We start from the raw sequence: 19,064 nt of genomic DNA on the forward strand, positions 1-19,064 counted from the left end.
TACAGGATGGTCAAGGAGAGGAATTCAACATTTCTGACGACAAGGCTCTGAGGTTTCACACCAGATTGTGTGTGCCTGCGAATGATGATATTAGGAGAACGATTCTAGAGAAGGCTCACATATCTTTATACACGATTCATCCTGACAGTACTAAAATGTATAAGAATCTGCGAGAGTATTTCTGGTGGAGTGGCATAAAAAAAGAGATTGCAAAATTTGTGCAGCAATGCTTGATGTGCCAACAGGTTAAAACTGAGCACCAGAGGCCAGCGGGGTAGTTACAGCCACTTTACATCCCTAAGTGGAAGTGGGATCACATATCCATGGATTTTGTTACTGGGCTACCGCCGGCACTGCATGGTCAGAATGTCATCTGGGTAGTTGTTGATCGACTGATGAAAACAACATACTTTTTACCTATTAAATTTAGCTACCACATAAACAGATTAGCAAAAATCTACATTCAGGAGATTGTTCGATCCCATGAAGTGCTAGTATCTATAGTCTCGGACTGTGACCCACGTTTTATATCACGATTTTGGAAGAGCTTGCAAGAGGCTTTGAGGTCTCAGTTAACATTCAGCACCGCCTTCCATCCTCAGATAGATGGTCAGACAGAGAGGACGATCTAGGTACTTGAAGATATGCTGCGAGTGTGTGTATTAGATTTTGGGGGTAGCTGGATCTATTATTTGCTGTTGGTTGAATTTTCTTACAATAACAGCTATCAGGCTAGCAAAGGCATGACACCGTATGAGACACTTTATGGTAGGAGGTGTCGTTCTCCTTTATATTGGGACGAGTTAGGAGAAATGCGAGTTTTGGTGTGACGACCCAAATAATAATAATGTAATTTAAATAAAGAGGAAGGAATAACCGAGGAAAATTATCAAGGCCTCATCGACGATGCCAAGTTTCATCGACGAGAAAATACCGAGAGAGGATTTCGAGAAGTCTGAAATTCGTCGACGAATTTTCCACAAGACTCGTCGATGAGGTGACGTATCTCGTCGATGAATCCAGTCCTATATATAGTAGAAATTCGGATTTAAACATAAAAATAAAGAAATATCTCACACTCTCTCTCCCTACGGTTTCTCTCTCTTCTCTCTTTGATTTCGGGCCGGATTTCCACTGGTTCGATGATCTGAAGTAAGCACGACGCTCCTGGGGAAGTTCTCTCCAAATCTGTCGGAGCGGATTGTTGGTGAAAGTAAGTTAGAAATCGTCCCTAAGTTGAGGTAAGACTTTTTAAGCCAAATTTGGTCTTACTATAATTATAAGAAATAATATACACGTGAAAATACCGATGTTTAATTCTAAGAGTTTTCGTTTTTAGGGCATTGATTAGGAAACCCTATGGGTGTTAGACCAAGATTTTTAGGGGCTTTCTCAGTAGTCAGGTAAAAGAATAAACTAAAACAGTTATTTTCCACATAAATTATTATTATTATTTATAAGCAAATTGATTTTCAGAAAAACATGTATCATATTTGAATATTATGGAATAAATGTATATTTGGGAAAATGCTGCTGTTATGCGGAAATTATGATTTTAGAATGAAACATATGATTTAATTCAGCATTGTGTGGCATGAATATTATTGTTCATGAAATGTATTATGTTACGACAATTTTACGAATGAGCATTTTTTCAGGAATTACGTAATAATGCAGTATATGATGATTTTGAAATACATGATAATTGATTTATTTTCAGAATGATATGTATGAAATGTTTGGCGCGAGGCCGTATTTATGAAATGTTCGGCATGAGGTCGTATTTATGAAATGTTCGGCACGAGGCCATATTTATGAAATGATTTCGGCACGAGGCCGTATTTATGAAATTATGAAAAATGCTATAATATCATATATTATATGTTATCAGAACCTGGATGTTAGTTTAGTTCAGTTTAAGGAGCTCGATACTGTAGTTTATAGATCAGATATCTATTATCAAATTGGTGCTAACCATCCCACGAGGGGGTGAGAGATGGATAGTTGATGTGACTTTTAGTAGAGTGTGGACATCAACCTGGTAGTCCGGACCAGGGTGTGGCGGGCCCATAGTACTTACGAACATTTTTGACTCAGCAGTGGTCGGCCAGCCATTATCGGGTCTCGCCTTCGGGCTACACAACCCATCATGGGGGGTAATACATGACATAAGCTAGCTATTCATCCTGGGTATGTTTTCAGTATTATCAGATATAACAGACGATTTATGAATGATATGAGTTGTTAGAAAATATGAAAGTACATGATGATTCAGTATGTTATGACGAATGTTTACAGATATATGAAATATATTGTATATATATAACTGCATTATATATTCATGTTGCCACACAACTGCATTTAGTTTATTTTCTCTTACTGAGATGTGTCTCACCCCCGAACTTAATTAATTTTTCAGGAGATCCTGAGAGACAGGCGGGTCGTGACCACCATTTAGTGAGTTGAGCTTCCCTGCTAGAAGGGTAAGCCTTGATCTAGGATTAGGAGATTTTTGTTGTAAGATCCTAGGTCTATTTTGATGTTTTGGAGATTATATACAAATACTGTATTTTGGTAATGTAGTAGACTCTGGTATTATGTAATTAATGGTTTGATGGATGTAATTATTTTTACTGCTACTTAAGTTTCTGCTGTTTATGTCAGATTATCCCCGCTACCCACAGGTTCGGGTTGAGGTTATTATTAATTATTGTTTATGTTTATTATGTGATAAGTTAAGCAGGTCGTTACATTTGGGGTCAGAAATAGTGCAGCAGGCATACGATAAAGTCCGACTTATTTGAGATAGAATCAATGCGGCACAGAGTCGATAGAAAAGTTACGTAGATACTCGCCGCCAGGAATTGAAATTTGAAGTAGGTGACCATGTGTTTTTAAAAATAGCACCACTAAAGGGAATTATGAGGTTTGAGAAAAAGTGTAAGTTGAACCCTAGGTTTATTGGTCCATTTGAGATACTTGAGAAGATTAGGTTAGTTGCCTATCGGCTAGCTTCACTACCAGCTCTATTTAAAATACATGTTGTATTTCATGTTTCTATGTTAAGGAAATACGTCCCAGATCCTTCTTATGTCATTAGTTATTCAGAATTGGAATTCAGTGATTCTCTAGCATATGAGGAAGCTCTAGTGCAAATATTAGATAGAAAAGAACAAGAATTGCGTAGTAAGAAGATACCACTAGTAAAAGTGCTGTGGAGGAATCACGCGGCAGAAGAAGTTTCTTGGGAGCTTGAAGAGAAAATCAGTCAGAAATACCCGCACCTATTTATTGGAGTATAGTAGGAATATGTAAGTTTAAATATTGGCAGTTTTAATTTGGTTTGTACGATGTAATTGTAATTTAGAATATACAGGATTGGTAGTGTTTTTTGTTTTGGGAGAATTTTCTTTTATGGTATAATTGTAATCTCTCCCAAAACTGCTTATGTAACCACGATATTCCTTTGCTATAAGTGAGGGTAAGTAATAAAATAAATAGCCTATTTTCTTTAAAGGATGGTGAATCGCTCAAATAGTAAATTTTGAGGACGAAATTTTTTTAAGGAGAGGAGAATGTAAATACTCGAAGAATTATGGTATTTAAATAATAAAATGGGGGAAAAATGGAAATGTAAGAGGGTCACAGTAGGTCCTCGAGTTCGTCGACGAAGTGGCCTGTTGGGATTGTCGACGGGGACACGTGTCTTGTTGACGAGGAGTTACCGAGAGGGCTATTTTAGGGCCTGAAATTCATCGACAAAGGTCATGAGTTCGTCAACGAACTCCCTTTTTGACCTTGTCGACGAAGGCATGTGTATAAGTATGCTAAAATCGGACTTCAACGCAAGAAATTTGTATGTGGCTTTTTCTCTCTCTAGGTTTTCGTCCCTTTCATCTTCTCTCCTTGATTCGACCCCGTTCTTCGCCGGATTGAGGATCCGAAGCCGCTACGTCACTCTTGGGAAGATTCTCTTCAAATCTGCTGGAGTAATCCGTTGGTTAGGCCAACTTGAGAATCATTCCAAAACCAAGGTGAGTGGATTATTTGAGCATTTTCGGTATTATCCAGTTCATTTGAAGTTAGATTTTGCATTATATGCGAAAATACTGGGGGTTTTGTGAAGTAAAATTAAGATATTATATATTCAGGAATAGGGTGTTTTGAGACTCTGTGGACAAGGGTTGAGGACCCTAGTGGGTGGTATTTCAAGAACCCAGGTAAAATGATATATGGATTATAGTTTAGGATTTGTGCACGTGTGGATTTGGGGAGTATGAATATGATAATTATTTAGGTTAATTCAGTTGTTTGATTTGGAAAATATACGTGTGTTATCTCAATATGTTGTAATTATGAATGCCGCACACGTGAGATTACAAATAATAGTTAGTGCACAAATAGTCAGGTAAGGGAAATATGCTATGCTAGGAATTTTAGTATGATAGTCAGCATAAATTATATGTTTTACCAGATTATTATTATTCAGATTATAATATATATGTATAGCAGAAAATACAGATTTTAGAACAAATGAATTTATTTATTTAAATTATGTGGCATGAGTTTATAGCAAACTAGTACAGTATTTATATAGTTTACAAATACCATGTTTTACAGTGTATTAGGCAGAAAATATCATGGAATAAATATATGTTTTATAAAATGATGATTTTCAGTATACGTACAGATAGAAATTTTACAGAATATTCAGAATACCATGATTTATTTATTTTTCATGATACCATGATTTATAGTATATGTATAGAAACATATATTTTCAGCATATTCAGAATACCATGATTTTAGTCAGATAATCAGATATACAGACATTAAATGTTCAGCCAGTTATTTAGATTAGCATATCAGTTTTACAATGTTTTAGTTATTATAAAATCATGGTAAAACAGTAATATAGATATATCAGTTACATATGTATATAGTATCAGACCCTGATGGACCAGATTCAGTCAGTAGAGTACGGTACCGTAACTATATTCAGTTCATAGTACAATCACATTACTCAGATAGTATGTGGTATTTAGTAGTCCATCGTGCCTACGTTGTGGATAAACTCCTCTTCAAATAAGGGTTGAGGAGGCCGATCTGACTTTCGGAATTCAGTTGACTTATTCTGGTTGGCTAGTCAAGATAGGTCCCGCCTTCGGGCCGCACAACCCTGTCATGAGGGGTTAAATCACGACTTTTTGTTATCTACCTAGGGAAATGAGAAATTTTCTCAATTATTATATATATGTATATTCAAGTTTATAGAAACCATAAATATACCTATGAATATTAGAAGTATTATGTTTAGAAAATCTAGAAAAATCAGTTTATGTTAAGCAACATAGGTTTGAGCTATACTGTAATATTTACAAATGTTTTCTCAGACTCAATTATTTATGGTATTTCTATATCTGATTTTACAAATATGTAAACTCACTCGTCACACGCTAGTAATAGAATATTTCATCTTAGTGAGCGTTGTCTCATCTTAATGATTTAATATTTTTCAGGTGATCCAGTTAGGTAAGTAGATCAGACTCGCTAGAATAAAGGAGACTTTTGTATAGCCCTATCTGTAGGGTGAGTATTTTTGGGAAGTCAATTTGAGTAGTCCTTAGGTTTAGTCGACAGTATTTTTGGAATGGTTGTGTATGTATATTTTGGGAAATATTTTAACACCTGGCGTTGTATATATTTGCATGGTTGTATGTATTAAGCTTTTCGCTGTTTAGGTGGTCTATTGTGTCTCAGATTCCACGGGTTCTATCTGGTTCGTAATGTTGGTTTGTTTTATATTAAAAGGTATGAGAGCAATAGAAACTTTACATTTAATTTATGTAAAAAAAAAAAAGGCAAGAAAAATCAGGTCGTTACAAGCGGCCTCTCCAAAAATGGGGGTAAGGCTTGCCGACATCCACCTCTCCGAGGCCCCACTCAAAGTGGGAGCCTTGTGCACTGGGTACGACCTTTTTTTTATATCTTCAAAAATTGGAATTCAAGATATAAAATTTCTTCAATTATGATCAGCACCATACATTCCATATCTTGAATTTAATAATCGATTAGGTTCACGAGAAACTTAAAAATCGATAACTGACTCAATTTGAAAACTTTTACAAGATATTCATTAATAAAAAATAGAATAGTAACGTATCAAAAGTGAGTGAGAGTTTATTACTTTCTCATATAAAATTATTGGCTGGAGAGATATAATGTAAATGACGAAATTATTTCAAGCATCAACAAAATCGAAAATGTTGCTGCGTTAAAGATGTTTACTTGATATAAGATAAAACAAATCTTAGTTTTCATTTTTCTTGGATGTTTATGAAAGAGGAGGACATGTCACGAAATGCATGGGATCATGTTTTCTTAAAAATACAATGCAATTTCAATAGTAATATTCCATATCAATTGCAAATCTGAATAAGTGAAATTTGAATATCGTTAAAAAATGAATAAAGAAGAAATTTGCAAAGGTTGACCCACTGGACCCACTGGCAATCTGCGCCGAGTGCCAAACGAAGTGAGTGCGGCCATGTGCCTAAAGGGGAAGAGTAAAAAGATATATAGAGGGAGAAAATCTCCTCCACGAAGCTGCCAACGTGATGCACTCATGCACCTGCTTTGTGTATATATATATATATATATAATGAAAAACAGAGTCGGTACTGCCACTGTCCTCCTCCCGCCGTGACGCATCCACCCGGCCCCCCACCTCCAGACAATAATCGTTTCTTAATCCATTTTCAAATGATAAAATCTCCCGTATGAGCAGAGAATTGCTGCTGCTGCTGCTCTCTCTCTCTCTCTCTCTCTCTGGGTTCGATCTGGTCTACAACTGGGAGTCTAGGAAGAGCTTTTGTTTTTGATCGGAGGGCGATGGGTTCATTGCAGAGCGAAGAGGAGCTGGAGCAGCTGATTGGGGACGGGTCCAATGAAGCAATCCTCTATGTCAATGGCGTCCGCCGCGTGCTTCCTGATGGGCTGGCTCACCTCACTCTGCTCGAGTATCTCAGAGGTAAGGCTCAAGGCTTAATGCTTGTTTGGGTGCTGAGAAAAACCGGGAAAATGAAAGAAAATAAAGGGAATTTTTGAAAATTTTGGACGGTTTATGGGTTTGTGTTGTTTTGGGTTTTTCCGGTTTGGTAGAGGTCGGGTATAGAATTGTTTTTCTTTTTTTCCCAGATTTTCGGAATGGGTAATTGGAAGGTTATTGATATGCTTGATTTGTGAGGAGTACGAAGCAGTTGATTCAGAAGCTTGCCCTATTTATTTGCTGAGAAATTTGTGGGAGGACAATAAAACAGTTAAAACATTGTTTTGCGGTGTTTAGTTTCTAAATGAAATAGTTATGTACATTAAATATATGGGTTTCTTGGATTTGTATATTCTAACTTTTCCAGGCTTTGAATCTTGAAGCACTTCCTTATGAAAATATTTATCCCCAACCTCCACTAAAGAAAAACCAGAAGTAAAATAATTTAAAAAAAAAGTTCAGGTCATAAGCATAGTTAATGCTTCACTCATAAGGGTCTTTTCCTGAGCCATTTTGTCGCATAACTGGACCAACAGTTCACTCAGTTACTGTTTGGTTACCATTATGGAAGCAGTTCTCCTACTTTACTGAGTAAAATCAATGTGGTTTTAGCCTAAAAAAACTAAGAACTGTGGAATATAAAGTAAAAGTTACCTTGGGTTTGTAGTTGTTTCTTTTGGGTTGACACCAAGTGATCAAGCACAATAAAAATAATCTACACCTATTTGTGCAAATTAAATGAGAATCAAATTGCTCGGTGGGCAATCAAACCTGCACAAATCACACACAATAACAACCACAATAAAATATAAATATTCAATTTGCAAGTGACACAAGCAATTTTTTCGTGGATTACTCCATGTCGGATGCATCTTTAATCCAAAAGTACCTCACATCAATATACTTTGATCTTGAATGGAATGCTGGGTTCTTGTGGATGACACTCTAATTATCACAAAGAAGCACAATTTTTTCCTGCTTTATGTTCAACTCGTGTAGAAAAAATTTCAATCACAGAAGTTCCTTGCAAACCTTTTGTATTAGCAATATACTCGATTGCTATACATTTTTGCAATGTAGATTGCCATGATATTGCTTCCTTTGAAAGAAATTATCAAGTATCTTGAAGTTGACTTACTAGTGTTAATGTCGCCTACCATGTTTATATTTGTGAAACAATTCAACAAAGGTTTATATTCCTTGGAGGTGCCATCATATACTTGAGAATCCATTTACTGTTGTTGAATAATCTTTAGATGGGTTAGAGTCTTAGAGAGGAACCAACTAATCACACCAACTATATGAGTGATATCCAATAAGATGGTACAAAGTACAAACCATAGCATAGATCAAACTATAGAGACTTTCTCCATTTATTCTTTCTCCTTGCAGAAGCATAAGGTACTTTCCCCATTTGTGGTTTATTTTTTTTATTCTCATTAATAGGCCCTGCATGGCCCTAAATTTCCTGCTTTCCGAGAACTCATCAATTGTGCTTTGGTCTTGTTGAACTGATGCCTTTTTAACATATTTCTTCTGAGATAAAGCTTTCTCTTATTCCCGAAGGAGTAATCCTCCTGTGATTGATTTGTTTAGTCGGCCCCAAGTCTTTCTTAGAAAATGACTTGCTAAGTTCTTTCTTCAGCTCGTTAATCATATTTGTATCATGACTAACCATCAACAAGTAATAACATAGAGCAAAAGAATAATAAGATCACCATAAGAAAACCCCTTTATAAGCACATAAAGATGATAAGTAGTCCAAGTATACCCATGGTTCACCATGAAACAATCAAAATTTTTGTACAATTGCCAAGGTGCTTGCTTGAGCCCTGGCCCCTTATAGGTTTTTCTTCAAGTGTGCACACATGTTGATCTTTACTTTTACTTTGAATCCCTTGAAGATTTCATTAGAACCAACTCCTTTCCTTTGGTCAAATCCCTCATTTTTTTTTTTTTTTTAACAAAACAATTCATCTTTGATGACGATTACAGAATACAATATTATAAAGAAATAAAAAAAAGGAGAGCAAAAATAAGAATGCAACATTCATTGAGTAGAATAAATATTAATACAGGTGAGAATGTGAAATCAAAACTTTAATTTTTCTTTCTCCTATTAACTGAATGTGACTGTTTATCCAAGTTTTAAATCACAAACACTTAGCTAACCAAGGAATCTCCTTGCTGCCTTTCAATGCAAATGCAACATCGTCACTTGGAAAATTGAGCTGCAATTTTTGCAACCTGTGTCTTGCTCCTGTTTGACAGATAATGATTTTGCACTCACCCAGCTTACAGCCAACTTTCAGGAGTGTATCCCACCCAGGAAATGCTACTCCATTGCTTGTACAGAGACATGAAACTACCATTGCCAACTTTTCGAAGGTAGTTTCACCCATTCCAGTTTTATAAAGCTCACGCACCATAGCTGTCAAGAATATTACTAAATTTGCAACAACTTTTCATTACTTGAAAATGAGGTGCCTGGAACATTTCCTGTATTGCTGCTTCAACCTCTGCCATACCAACAAGGGCTTTACCTGCAGAAGCAGAATTGGAAAGAGAGCCTAGTTTCTTAATATGAAAATCTTTAAGTTCTGCTGCACGCCTACATATCTCTAGAGCACGACGTGCATCTCCTGAAATAGCTGCTACCTTTCTTGAAGCAAATTCTATAGCTTGTTTTTCAAATGCTTCAATTCCTTTAAGGCGACTTGTAATGATTTCCTGAAGTTGTTGGTAATTATAGGGTCCAAAGCAAACCCTTTGAATTCCCATATGGCTAGAAATGCGTGGAAACAACTTCTCTGGAAGATCCATAGTATTTGCTATGCCTATCTCAACCAATTTGGAATGTGGCTTAGAAGGCCAATCAAGGATGTTATATAGAACCGACTGATTTTTTGTTACAAGAAGATCAAATTCATCAGTTAGTAGAATACAAGGCCAATTATCCTCTTTGCCTACACTGTTTACATCTGAAAATCGCTCATTCAACAAGTGGAGAGCCTTTTTCCAACCTACCCTATGTCCACTTAATGCTTCATATATAACCCTGTAAATATTCTCTGGCGAAGGCAATTTTAGACCATTAATCTCCACAAAACAGTAGGGTTTTATACTTCCTGCATCAACTTCCAACCTCAGATTCCTCATTACTGCAAGAACACTCATTGTCTTGCCAGTTCCAGGCAAGCCATGAACATAAAGGCAGCGTCCCAGACACTTATAAACACAGATGGCACCTTTTATAAATGCAGTTATCTCCTCCATTTCTTTGTTTCTGCAAGGTTGGAAGTTGGGCAAAGTTGATAACATAAGTGTTGCTTTTGCTTTTTAAAGTTCAGTTGGCTTTTAGCATCTCACATGTGCTGGAATTTTTTTAGTCCCCATTTTATGGAGTCCAAAGATCCATACCTTCCGTGAGTTCGCAGCTAATTCATGAGCCGAGGAAGGTCTCATTACTAAAATTTTCATGTTCTGCTCTTCGCATTCCGTGTCCTCTTCTGTATCAGATTCTGAATCCTTGCAAGAATTCCAATCTTCATCACTATCAGGTTCTTCCTTATCCTCTTTACACTTGTCAATATCTGAGACGCTTAAAACTCTTCACACTTATCATCCCCTTCATTGTTGGCCTTCGAAAAATCTTTTGGGTTCATGACATAACAATGCCTAAGAATGCATTCCATCTCAATATCAGCAAAATCGTTGCCTTCCTGCTGCAGTCTCTTTGGGAATTATATACCTGTGCACCTTACACCAATATGTATTGTCCACCTCTTTCCATAGACTTTCAATATGAGCAGCCCATAAATCACTACAAAGAAGCTTCTCTCTTGCTGATTTCATCAGCTTCTTCCCCTTCGGAGGCGTTGGAAACTCTATTGACTTGCCTATTTTTCGAGCTTCACAAAACTCACAAATCCAATCCCCTTCTGGAACCTCCTTCAGGGGTGGCTTCAAGAATTTCAAATGGAACCCACCCAGATAATCATCACACTCAATCATCACAGCCCTCCTAGCTTTAAAGCACATTTAACACTCCTCGAGCTCAGGATCCTCCTCATCCGAGCACTTCCCTCCTCACATACACATCATCTCCAACCTCAAACTCACCTTGATCATGCACAACCTTCTTATAATACACCTGCTTCTTCTTCTTCTCACCATTCACATTCCTCAAAATCCCACCCCCTGGTTTTAACCACCTTTGCCTTTTCGCTCCTCTTTCTCTCTTGGCATCAGATTGCTCAGGCGAGACTGGAGAGAACGAAAACTTCAACCTCTCCCGCCTTCTAGCAGATACTGGGCTATTTGTGATAGAATTTTTGACATTATCATTTGCTTTTTCAGGAGTGTTTTGATTAAACCCCAGTGATATTTGTCGTCGTGATGATCTCCGAGGGGCTATGGTTTCTGGCGCAGAGAATTCGCCTAGAGGATCGGCGAGGAGTTAGGGTTTGTGGGGTTGGCGGGACAATAGAGGCCGAAGGTGACATTTTGGGGTTTAATTGAGGGGGTTGCTTTAGTTTTCTTGAAGATTGTACGGTTGGTTTTTGTGGGGTTTCCGTCATGGCTGTGCAAACAGCACCTGTTCCGTTGAGCAATGGCGAAGGACGACCACCTTGAGGAGGTTCTTCAGGTCGAGTCCACTTCCGCAGTGGCTCGGGAAGCGCTGAACTGCTTGGGGTCCTGAGGGTCCGCCCTTTTCAAGCCAGGGCTAGGCCCAGGGTTGCTTCCTTGCTGCTACAGTTTCATGTTTGGTTAGTTTATTGGTCAAATCCCTCCTGCTTTGTATCTTAGTTGTAAGCTCATCTCTTCAGTTTTTGAGCTATAAGTCCATTTACATTTAAGTGCTCTTGCCATTAGGTGATTCACCTACCCAAATGTATGATTCTCATGCAAGATTTCATTAGTTTAGTTTAGTTTATGTTTATTTTTATTTATTTATTTATTTTTTTATGGTGAAGGGCCTGGCCATAAATTGACTGGGCTACCTTTGGCTTTGAGACACCTAGTGCAGCAACCTCCTGCCATGGTTATCCACTTAAATTTAAATACAGGTTTAGTCCCACTCTGTTTTGTGCCCGTGGAACATGATTTGTAGAAGTCTAGCTTTCCTGCATCCGTGAGCAGAGTACAATTCATTCTTTTGTTAACTCTATTATGCTATGGTGTCTTAGGCATGGTTTTTGTGAGCTTGATGCCACAATCTTTACAGTTAGTTTCAAATGGATTCGTGTACTGAGGTCCATCATTTGCTTGAACACATTTTAGTTGAGTTCTGTTTTCTTTTTCAACGCTAGCACAAAAATGCTTGGACATGTCAAGCACTTGTTTCTTAGATTTCAAATCAAAAGCCCATGCTTTTGTCAACAGTTACCAATAAAAGTGTAAAGCATGAAAACGACACCAAGACTTTTATCATTCACAATGCGAACATGATTGTGAATAAAAAATCTAAAGCATCTGATCCTATAGATGCAAGGGATCTCTAAAATCCATCTACATGTTGTTTACCAACTAAACAACGAGTTCAAGTCTCTAGAGGCATCGCTTCTGTACTTGGGTGGTAGGATGTCGAGCAATTCTCACTTTTGTATCCTAGTCTTGCTTATGCTATAATTCAATGGTGGAATTTCAATTGCATTCACCTCTCCTTTGCATAGTTTGGCTTGGTTTATGAGGAAAATGTAAACACACCCCACCCCCTGCCGTGCGGGTGACCACTAGATTGTCATTTGTTTCTATCTCCCATTACCAAAGAGGTTAATAACCCTTGCATCTCCAAAATGTGTCAATTTGCACTCAAATTTAGTTTCCACATGAACCTTTCCCATGCTAACAATTTTAGCTACCGCATTCACCATTTGTGTAGGATGTAGTGACATCATGCTGAGAAGTAACATGGAATAAGGCATCTGACGGGAATTAACAACCCTTGTGGAGTCTTTGGCGTGTGAGATCTACACAATCATCATTGCAAATAACAAAAATCACCATGAAATGAAACTGCAGTAATGTCTTCTGTTATTTCCTTTTATCACCTCTCGAATTGCTCCCTTTACAATTTTCCTACACACTCTCTTCACATGTCTGTGCTCCATACAATGATAAAGACGTGATTTCCTTCCTTGACTTGGATCTTTCCTTTGATTTATTGTGGTTGTAACCATCTTACAGATTTCTAGTTCTGCTCCTCCCATGCGCCCCCGCCACCCCCCCCCCAAAAAAAAAAAAACAAGCAGGGTCTTTCTGTAACAAGATCATTTAAATGAGAAGAAGTGTCATTTTCTTTCCTTCTAGTTTCTTCACTAAACATGCTTTCTTTAATCATTCTCAAAGTTTACTTATTATTCGGAGCCAGTTGCTAACTGAGACTGCCAATGTTTCCCATTCATTTGGCAAGGAACTTGTAAGTGGTAATACATGCGCTTCATCATCAAACACAATTTTAACATATCTTAATATTCAAATGTTCAGCAATGCTACTCATTTTTTGTATTTCATTTTCACAAAATTTCTTTAAAAAATGCTTTGTTCTGTGTGGTCCTCCATTTATAATGGGACTCCAATTTTTGCCAAAGTGTGTAGGAACCAAGTTTTTGTGAAACATATTGGAAAACATTTTGATCAATCTAAAGCTGAAGTTGTCCTACGAATTTTCTCTTCAACAAATCCCAATTGTGGTCTTGCTTATGCCTCAATTCTCATGACTTTGATTCGTAGGAATAGTTCTTTGCAATACAAAATGTTTTCCATTCTAGACTTCCAAATTAAGTTATTTGAAGCTGTGAGCTTGAACACGATGCAAGAACTCCCTTCCATTTAAGCCACAAAATAAGCACAATATGTCTACAACTAAATCTCTGACACTAATTTGTTGGATGACACCAAGTGACCAAATATTCTAAGAGTAACTTAGCCTGCCTTGTGCCAACTAAATGGGAATCCCAATGGCTTACCAAGCAACCAAGCCTACACAAATCACATACAAGAACAATGCAATAATATAGAAATAATCAACCCTCACAAGCAATTTTTATGTGGAAAACCTTACAACAGCAAATACGGAAATCCACTAAATCTTCTGTTATGCCAATAATTGGATTACAAGAACTAATCCTTCTAGAAAAGCTAGAGATCAACAATCAACAACAAATATGTCATCAAGAGAGTGAAACTCTCGAATAGCAACAATACTCATGATTTATTAGGTTAAGGTGGATTTCAATAAAACATCAAGAATATGTCTCCCTGTATGGGTGTTTGAAACAAAGAAAATTTCAAATGAGAAGGTCAATGGATGATCAACACCAGTAAAAATAAATTTGATATCAGGAGGAGCAACATGCTAAAATTTCTTCAAATTTGGGTTTTAAATGAGCATCCTATCTTGGCTTGAAAGAAGTAGAAATGGTGAAGAAAATAAACTGAAGCTTTTCCTTCTTCTTCTTGCTTCCCACAGCTATCCCTCAAATTCTTGTGTAAATATGTCTCTTCTGTTCTCTCTCAAGGGAACATACAATCAATTATAGTTATTGCATGTAGGATTCCCATGCAAACCACTTATAGTGGTGGGTCCCACCGTTTGGTTGGGACACCCTCTGACAGCTTGAGTTCTTTCATACAAATATGTGTTTTGGGTTCGGAAAAGACAACCGACCAACTATAGTTATTGCCTAGCATGATTCCCATGCAAAACCTTTAAAATTCTTTGCTTCCTTATACATATATGTTTATATATACACATATGTGTGTTTATGTGTTTTTGTATGTGTTTGAGATAGTTGATTGAGTGGGACACCACCGGACAGTTTGAAATTGGCTGTTTAACTTCTTACCTTAATGCACTTATTCCTTTTGACCTTTATGGCTATACAAATGCACTCAAATCATATTTCGCAGAATTTTTACATTATGCTATAACTTTTAAGATCCTTTAAATTCACCATTTTTTGCCCATTCCGTTTATGTTTTGTAGATTTTTTTTCGAAACCATGCAACATGGAGCATATAAAAACTTTTCTGGTGCCAACTTGGATCTGATGCTTAGAGGCAGGAAATTTAATTCTCAATGTCATTATAACTTCATGCCAGCTTCATTGACCTTTCTGTTGTGCTGTAGATCAGCTTGTTTTTTTGAGTTATATTTCTCTCTAAATCTTACATTTTCCAATTCCTTTTTATAATGCTGGTTTTTGTAGCTTTATCTTTTTGCAAAATCTGTTAAACTTTATTTTCTTTTGTATTGCCATATTTTATAGTTTTTTTTATGGGTTGTAATATAGATATAGGCTTGACGGGGACAAAGTTGGGCTGTGGTGAAGGTGGTTGCGGGGCTTGCACTGTGATGATTTCTTATTTTGATCAAAACTTGAAGAAATGTGTGTGAGTCTCTCTTTCTCTCTCTCTCTCTCTGATAGGTAAATTTGATTCTCTTCTTAGTTGATGAACATCATCAGGACGTCAAGTTCTCTTGATATAATATAGGTGGAGTCATGCATATCATGATGTAATACAGTAATACAGATAAAAAGGACGATACAAGAGAATTTACATTCTTAAACTAACATTTTTAGTTTCTTCTGCATCAACGTCCATTTCAATATCGTGAAGAAACTTCAAAGATCAAATGAGAAGGAATTACAGATGTGAGGTGTAAATGTGATCATTTCCTTAGTTATCATGTAGCTTTTTTTGTACCTTTGTTTGGGGGCAATTCTTTGAATAAATGCAAAGCAAAGAACTTCTGTGTTGTTTATAATGTTCACACATACACACAAAGATAGAGAGAGGAGATGATAAGAGAGCAGGAGGAGGAGGCAAAGAGCAAGAGCTTCCTTGTTTTGCTACTTACTCTGAGTTGTTAACTAAAAACATTCTGTGGACATCCTGAATAACACATCGAGTTTATCTTTTTTCTGTCTTTTCCATGTATGAAATTGAATCTAGATTTTGCAATGTTTAGCATGGCTTAGCACAGATTAACTACATGATAGCTGCATTAATAAAATGACAAATACTTATTCTCTGAAATATTACAAGTGCCTAGCTTGGCATAAGATAACTAAACTACTTACAGAAACAGGAAATGGAGTAAGAAAAGCCCCACAGGGTCTCCTGATCACATCCAATCATATAAATTTTGTGTATGTATAAGTACCGAAATACTTATCTCAAAGGCTTACAATTGCCAATGTTAAGATCAAGTTTTCATTAGAAACAATTATAATTGTTAGATTACCACCTTATCTAAAAGCTTAAGTTGTTAGGTTGTAGGCCAATAATGTACATCAACCTTTAACACTCCCCTGCACATGTAGCCCGACAGCACATGGAGTAATAAATACACGATAACTAACACCCATGATGTGGAATACAATAATTTTTTAAACACTACACAAAAAATGCAGACAACAAGACTAGAACCCAGGACCTTTTGGTAACCAGCTCTGATACTATGTTAGATTGCCACCTTACCTAAAAACTTAAGTTGTTAGGTTGTGGGCCAACAATGTACATCAACATTTGACAATGATTTTGTAATATATTCTGTACTTGAGTTTTTTAGTATTTAACTTCTATAAGTAGAGTTCCCATGCTGCCTGATATTCTTTACATCATTCAGCACTAGATCTACATTATTTTGTTGTTCTTGATGCTAATTAGCTGTGCAAGTTACCATGTTTGATGTGCATACCACCATATGTTGGCTTCAATTTATTTATTTATTTTTGTTTTTTTGGTGTGGTGAAAAACTTATTCTCAGGCATCATGCTATCAATGCATGCTTGGCTCCTCTATATTCTGTGGAAGGAATGCATATAATTACTGTGGAGGGAATTGGGAATTGTAGACATGGCTTGCATCCTATTCAGGTATTCTGCTTTGCATGTTTTCTCGTTTTTATCATGCTTGAAGTGTTTTCTGTGATTTGATGCCTTTGGTTGAGGAATTGCCAAATCTTTGAGGATCAATATTTGCCTCTAAACCTGATTTAAGGAAAAATAATTTTCTTTGCCTCTTTATAAGCTCCTACCATGGCTTTTAAAGGACCAAGATTAACTAATATTCAACGGGATTGGAAAGCTTTGTTGTACTGATTTTTTTTTTCTTGTTTTCACTTTTGAAAGTTGGAAGGATGCTTTCTCCTTTTGTTCTTGTATTGTTTTGGTTTTCTCTCCTTTATCCTTAATGAATCTCCTCTTTTATCAAGAAAAAAGAAATCATGCCTGTTCTTGGATCCACCCCCCAATTGCTGGGATTGCTTATTCCCTAATTTGTTGCAATTTTCTTTTGAATAAGTTCAGGGTTATGAGGCTCTGAAAAATTATACTCCTATTGAACTTTTAGTCTATTTGATAATAAAATTTGCATTGAGTAGGCCATTGTGATGTTATACCCACAACAATGAACAATGGTTTGGAATTTTTGAATAGGCCATAAATTCACTTATCAATTCAATGTCACAACTAACAAGTGTATGTGTAAGAACAGACATGACACAAACATAGCTCTTTCTAGAAGTGTCAATTCCACATGGATTATATATATAATAGGTTTGGAGTTGCACTAATGTAACATAATAAAGAGAATCTATTAAGATGGTTAGGACAAGTGCTATAAAGATCACTATATGGCTATGCACTTTTAAGTGATTTGATTAAAGCGGATGGTAGGGTCTTATCAAGACAAAAAGAATAACAAGAACATGGGCTGAGGCTGTAGAAATGAGGAAAGATGATGAAGTTACTTTAATAAGCTATTTAATGAAAACCAAGCAGAAGGCTTAAACTCATAATCAACAAGTTAAATCAATAAGCTATTTAATGAAAACCAAGTAGAAGGCTTAAACTTAAAACTAACAAATGAGGGGGGAAAACTAAAAATTAGAGATTTATTTGCAAAACTAGAGTTAGTGAAGTTAAGTTTGCATTAAAAAAATGAAAAATTGTAAAGCTGCAGGACTAGATGACATCCCTAAAGTTTGGAAATGCCTTGGTGATAACGAAATTATATGGTTAATTAATTTATTTAACACGATTATCAAAATTAAGAAAATTCCAAATGAATGGAGAAAAAACACTTTAATACCTATATACAAAAATGAAGGAGATATTCAAAATTGTAATAATTGTCATGGAATTAAACTTATGAGTTATACAATGAAACTATGGGAAAGGGTAATTGAACAAAGACCCATGTTAGAAAATAGGGTCATTAAAAATCAATTTGGTTTTATGTTTGGGAGATCGAAGCTATATATCTTTTAAGAAGATTAATAGAAAAGTTAGGGAAAAGAAGAGGGACTTGTGTATGGTTTTTATGACTTCGAGAAAGGCCATGATAGAACCTATGACAGGGTATTGAGTGAAGTTCTATGATGGGTTCTAGAAAAAAGGGAGTATGTAGTAGGTATACTGATGTTATTGAAGATATGTACGGAGGAGTTGATTAGCCTTAGGACTATAGGTGGTGAGTCTAGGGAATTTCTAATCACAATAAGTGTACACCAATGATCACAATAAGTATACACTAATGATGTGCTTTGAGTCCTGATATTTTTGCACTAGCGATACTAGGAGTATCCAAAATGAAGTTCCATGGTGTATGTTGTTTGCATATGTTATTGTTCCATTTGATAAACTAGGAGTGGAGTAGAATCTAAGCTAAAATTTTGGAAAGAAGCTTTAAAATCTAGAGGTTTGAGGTTAAGTAGAAATAAAACAGAATATATGAAATGTAATTTCAGCAGTAAAAGGAATATTGGGGAAAAGATTCAGCTTGATGTTCAAGAAATTAATAGCTCTACCAGATTTGATGCCTTGGATCTATTATGCAAGCTGAAGGAGAAATCAAAGAAGATGTCATACGTAGACTTAAAGAAGGTTGGTATAATGGAGAAGTTCTTCAGGTGTGTTGTGTGATTGTAGAATAGCCTTAAAATGAAAAGGAAAGTTTTATAGAACGGCTATAAGACTAGCTATGCTATATGAAATAGAATGTT

The 19,064-nt window shown here is 36.3% G+C and overlaps 1 protein-coding gene and 1 pseudogene across 1 annotated transcript in view; one reads left to right on the top strand and one right to left on the bottom strand.

Annotated features, from left to right (window-relative positions):
* The first annotated feature begins 6,600 nt into the window (after positions 1 to 6,600).
* Positions 6,601 to 19,064, top strand: part of LOC131147922 (xanthine dehydrogenase 1-like) — a 44,584-nt gene continuing 32,120 nt past the window's right edge. Inside the window, exons 1-3 of the mRNA XM_058097578.1 lie at positions 6,601 to 7,030; positions 15,346 to 15,445; positions 16,827 to 16,935. Of these exons, the coding sequence (XP_057953561.1) occupies positions 6,892 to 7,030; positions 15,346 to 15,445; positions 16,827 to 16,935 (348 nt within the window). The 5' untranslated portion in view covers positions 6,601 to 6,891. The remainder of the gene's footprint in view (positions 7,031 to 15,345; positions 15,446 to 16,826; positions 16,936 to 19,064) is intronic.
* On the bottom strand, positions 9,202 to 13,260 carry LOC131149835 (origin of replication complex subunit 1A-like; annotated as a pseudogene).

Source organism: Malania oleifera, chromosome 2 (genome assembly GCF_029873635.1).
Source record: "Malania oleifera isolate guangnan ecotype guangnan chromosome 2, ASM2987363v1, whole genome shotgun sequence".
In the NCBI taxonomy this organism is placed as follows: domain Eukaryota; kingdom Viridiplantae; phylum Streptophyta; class Magnoliopsida; order Santalales; family Ximeniaceae; genus Malania; species Malania oleifera.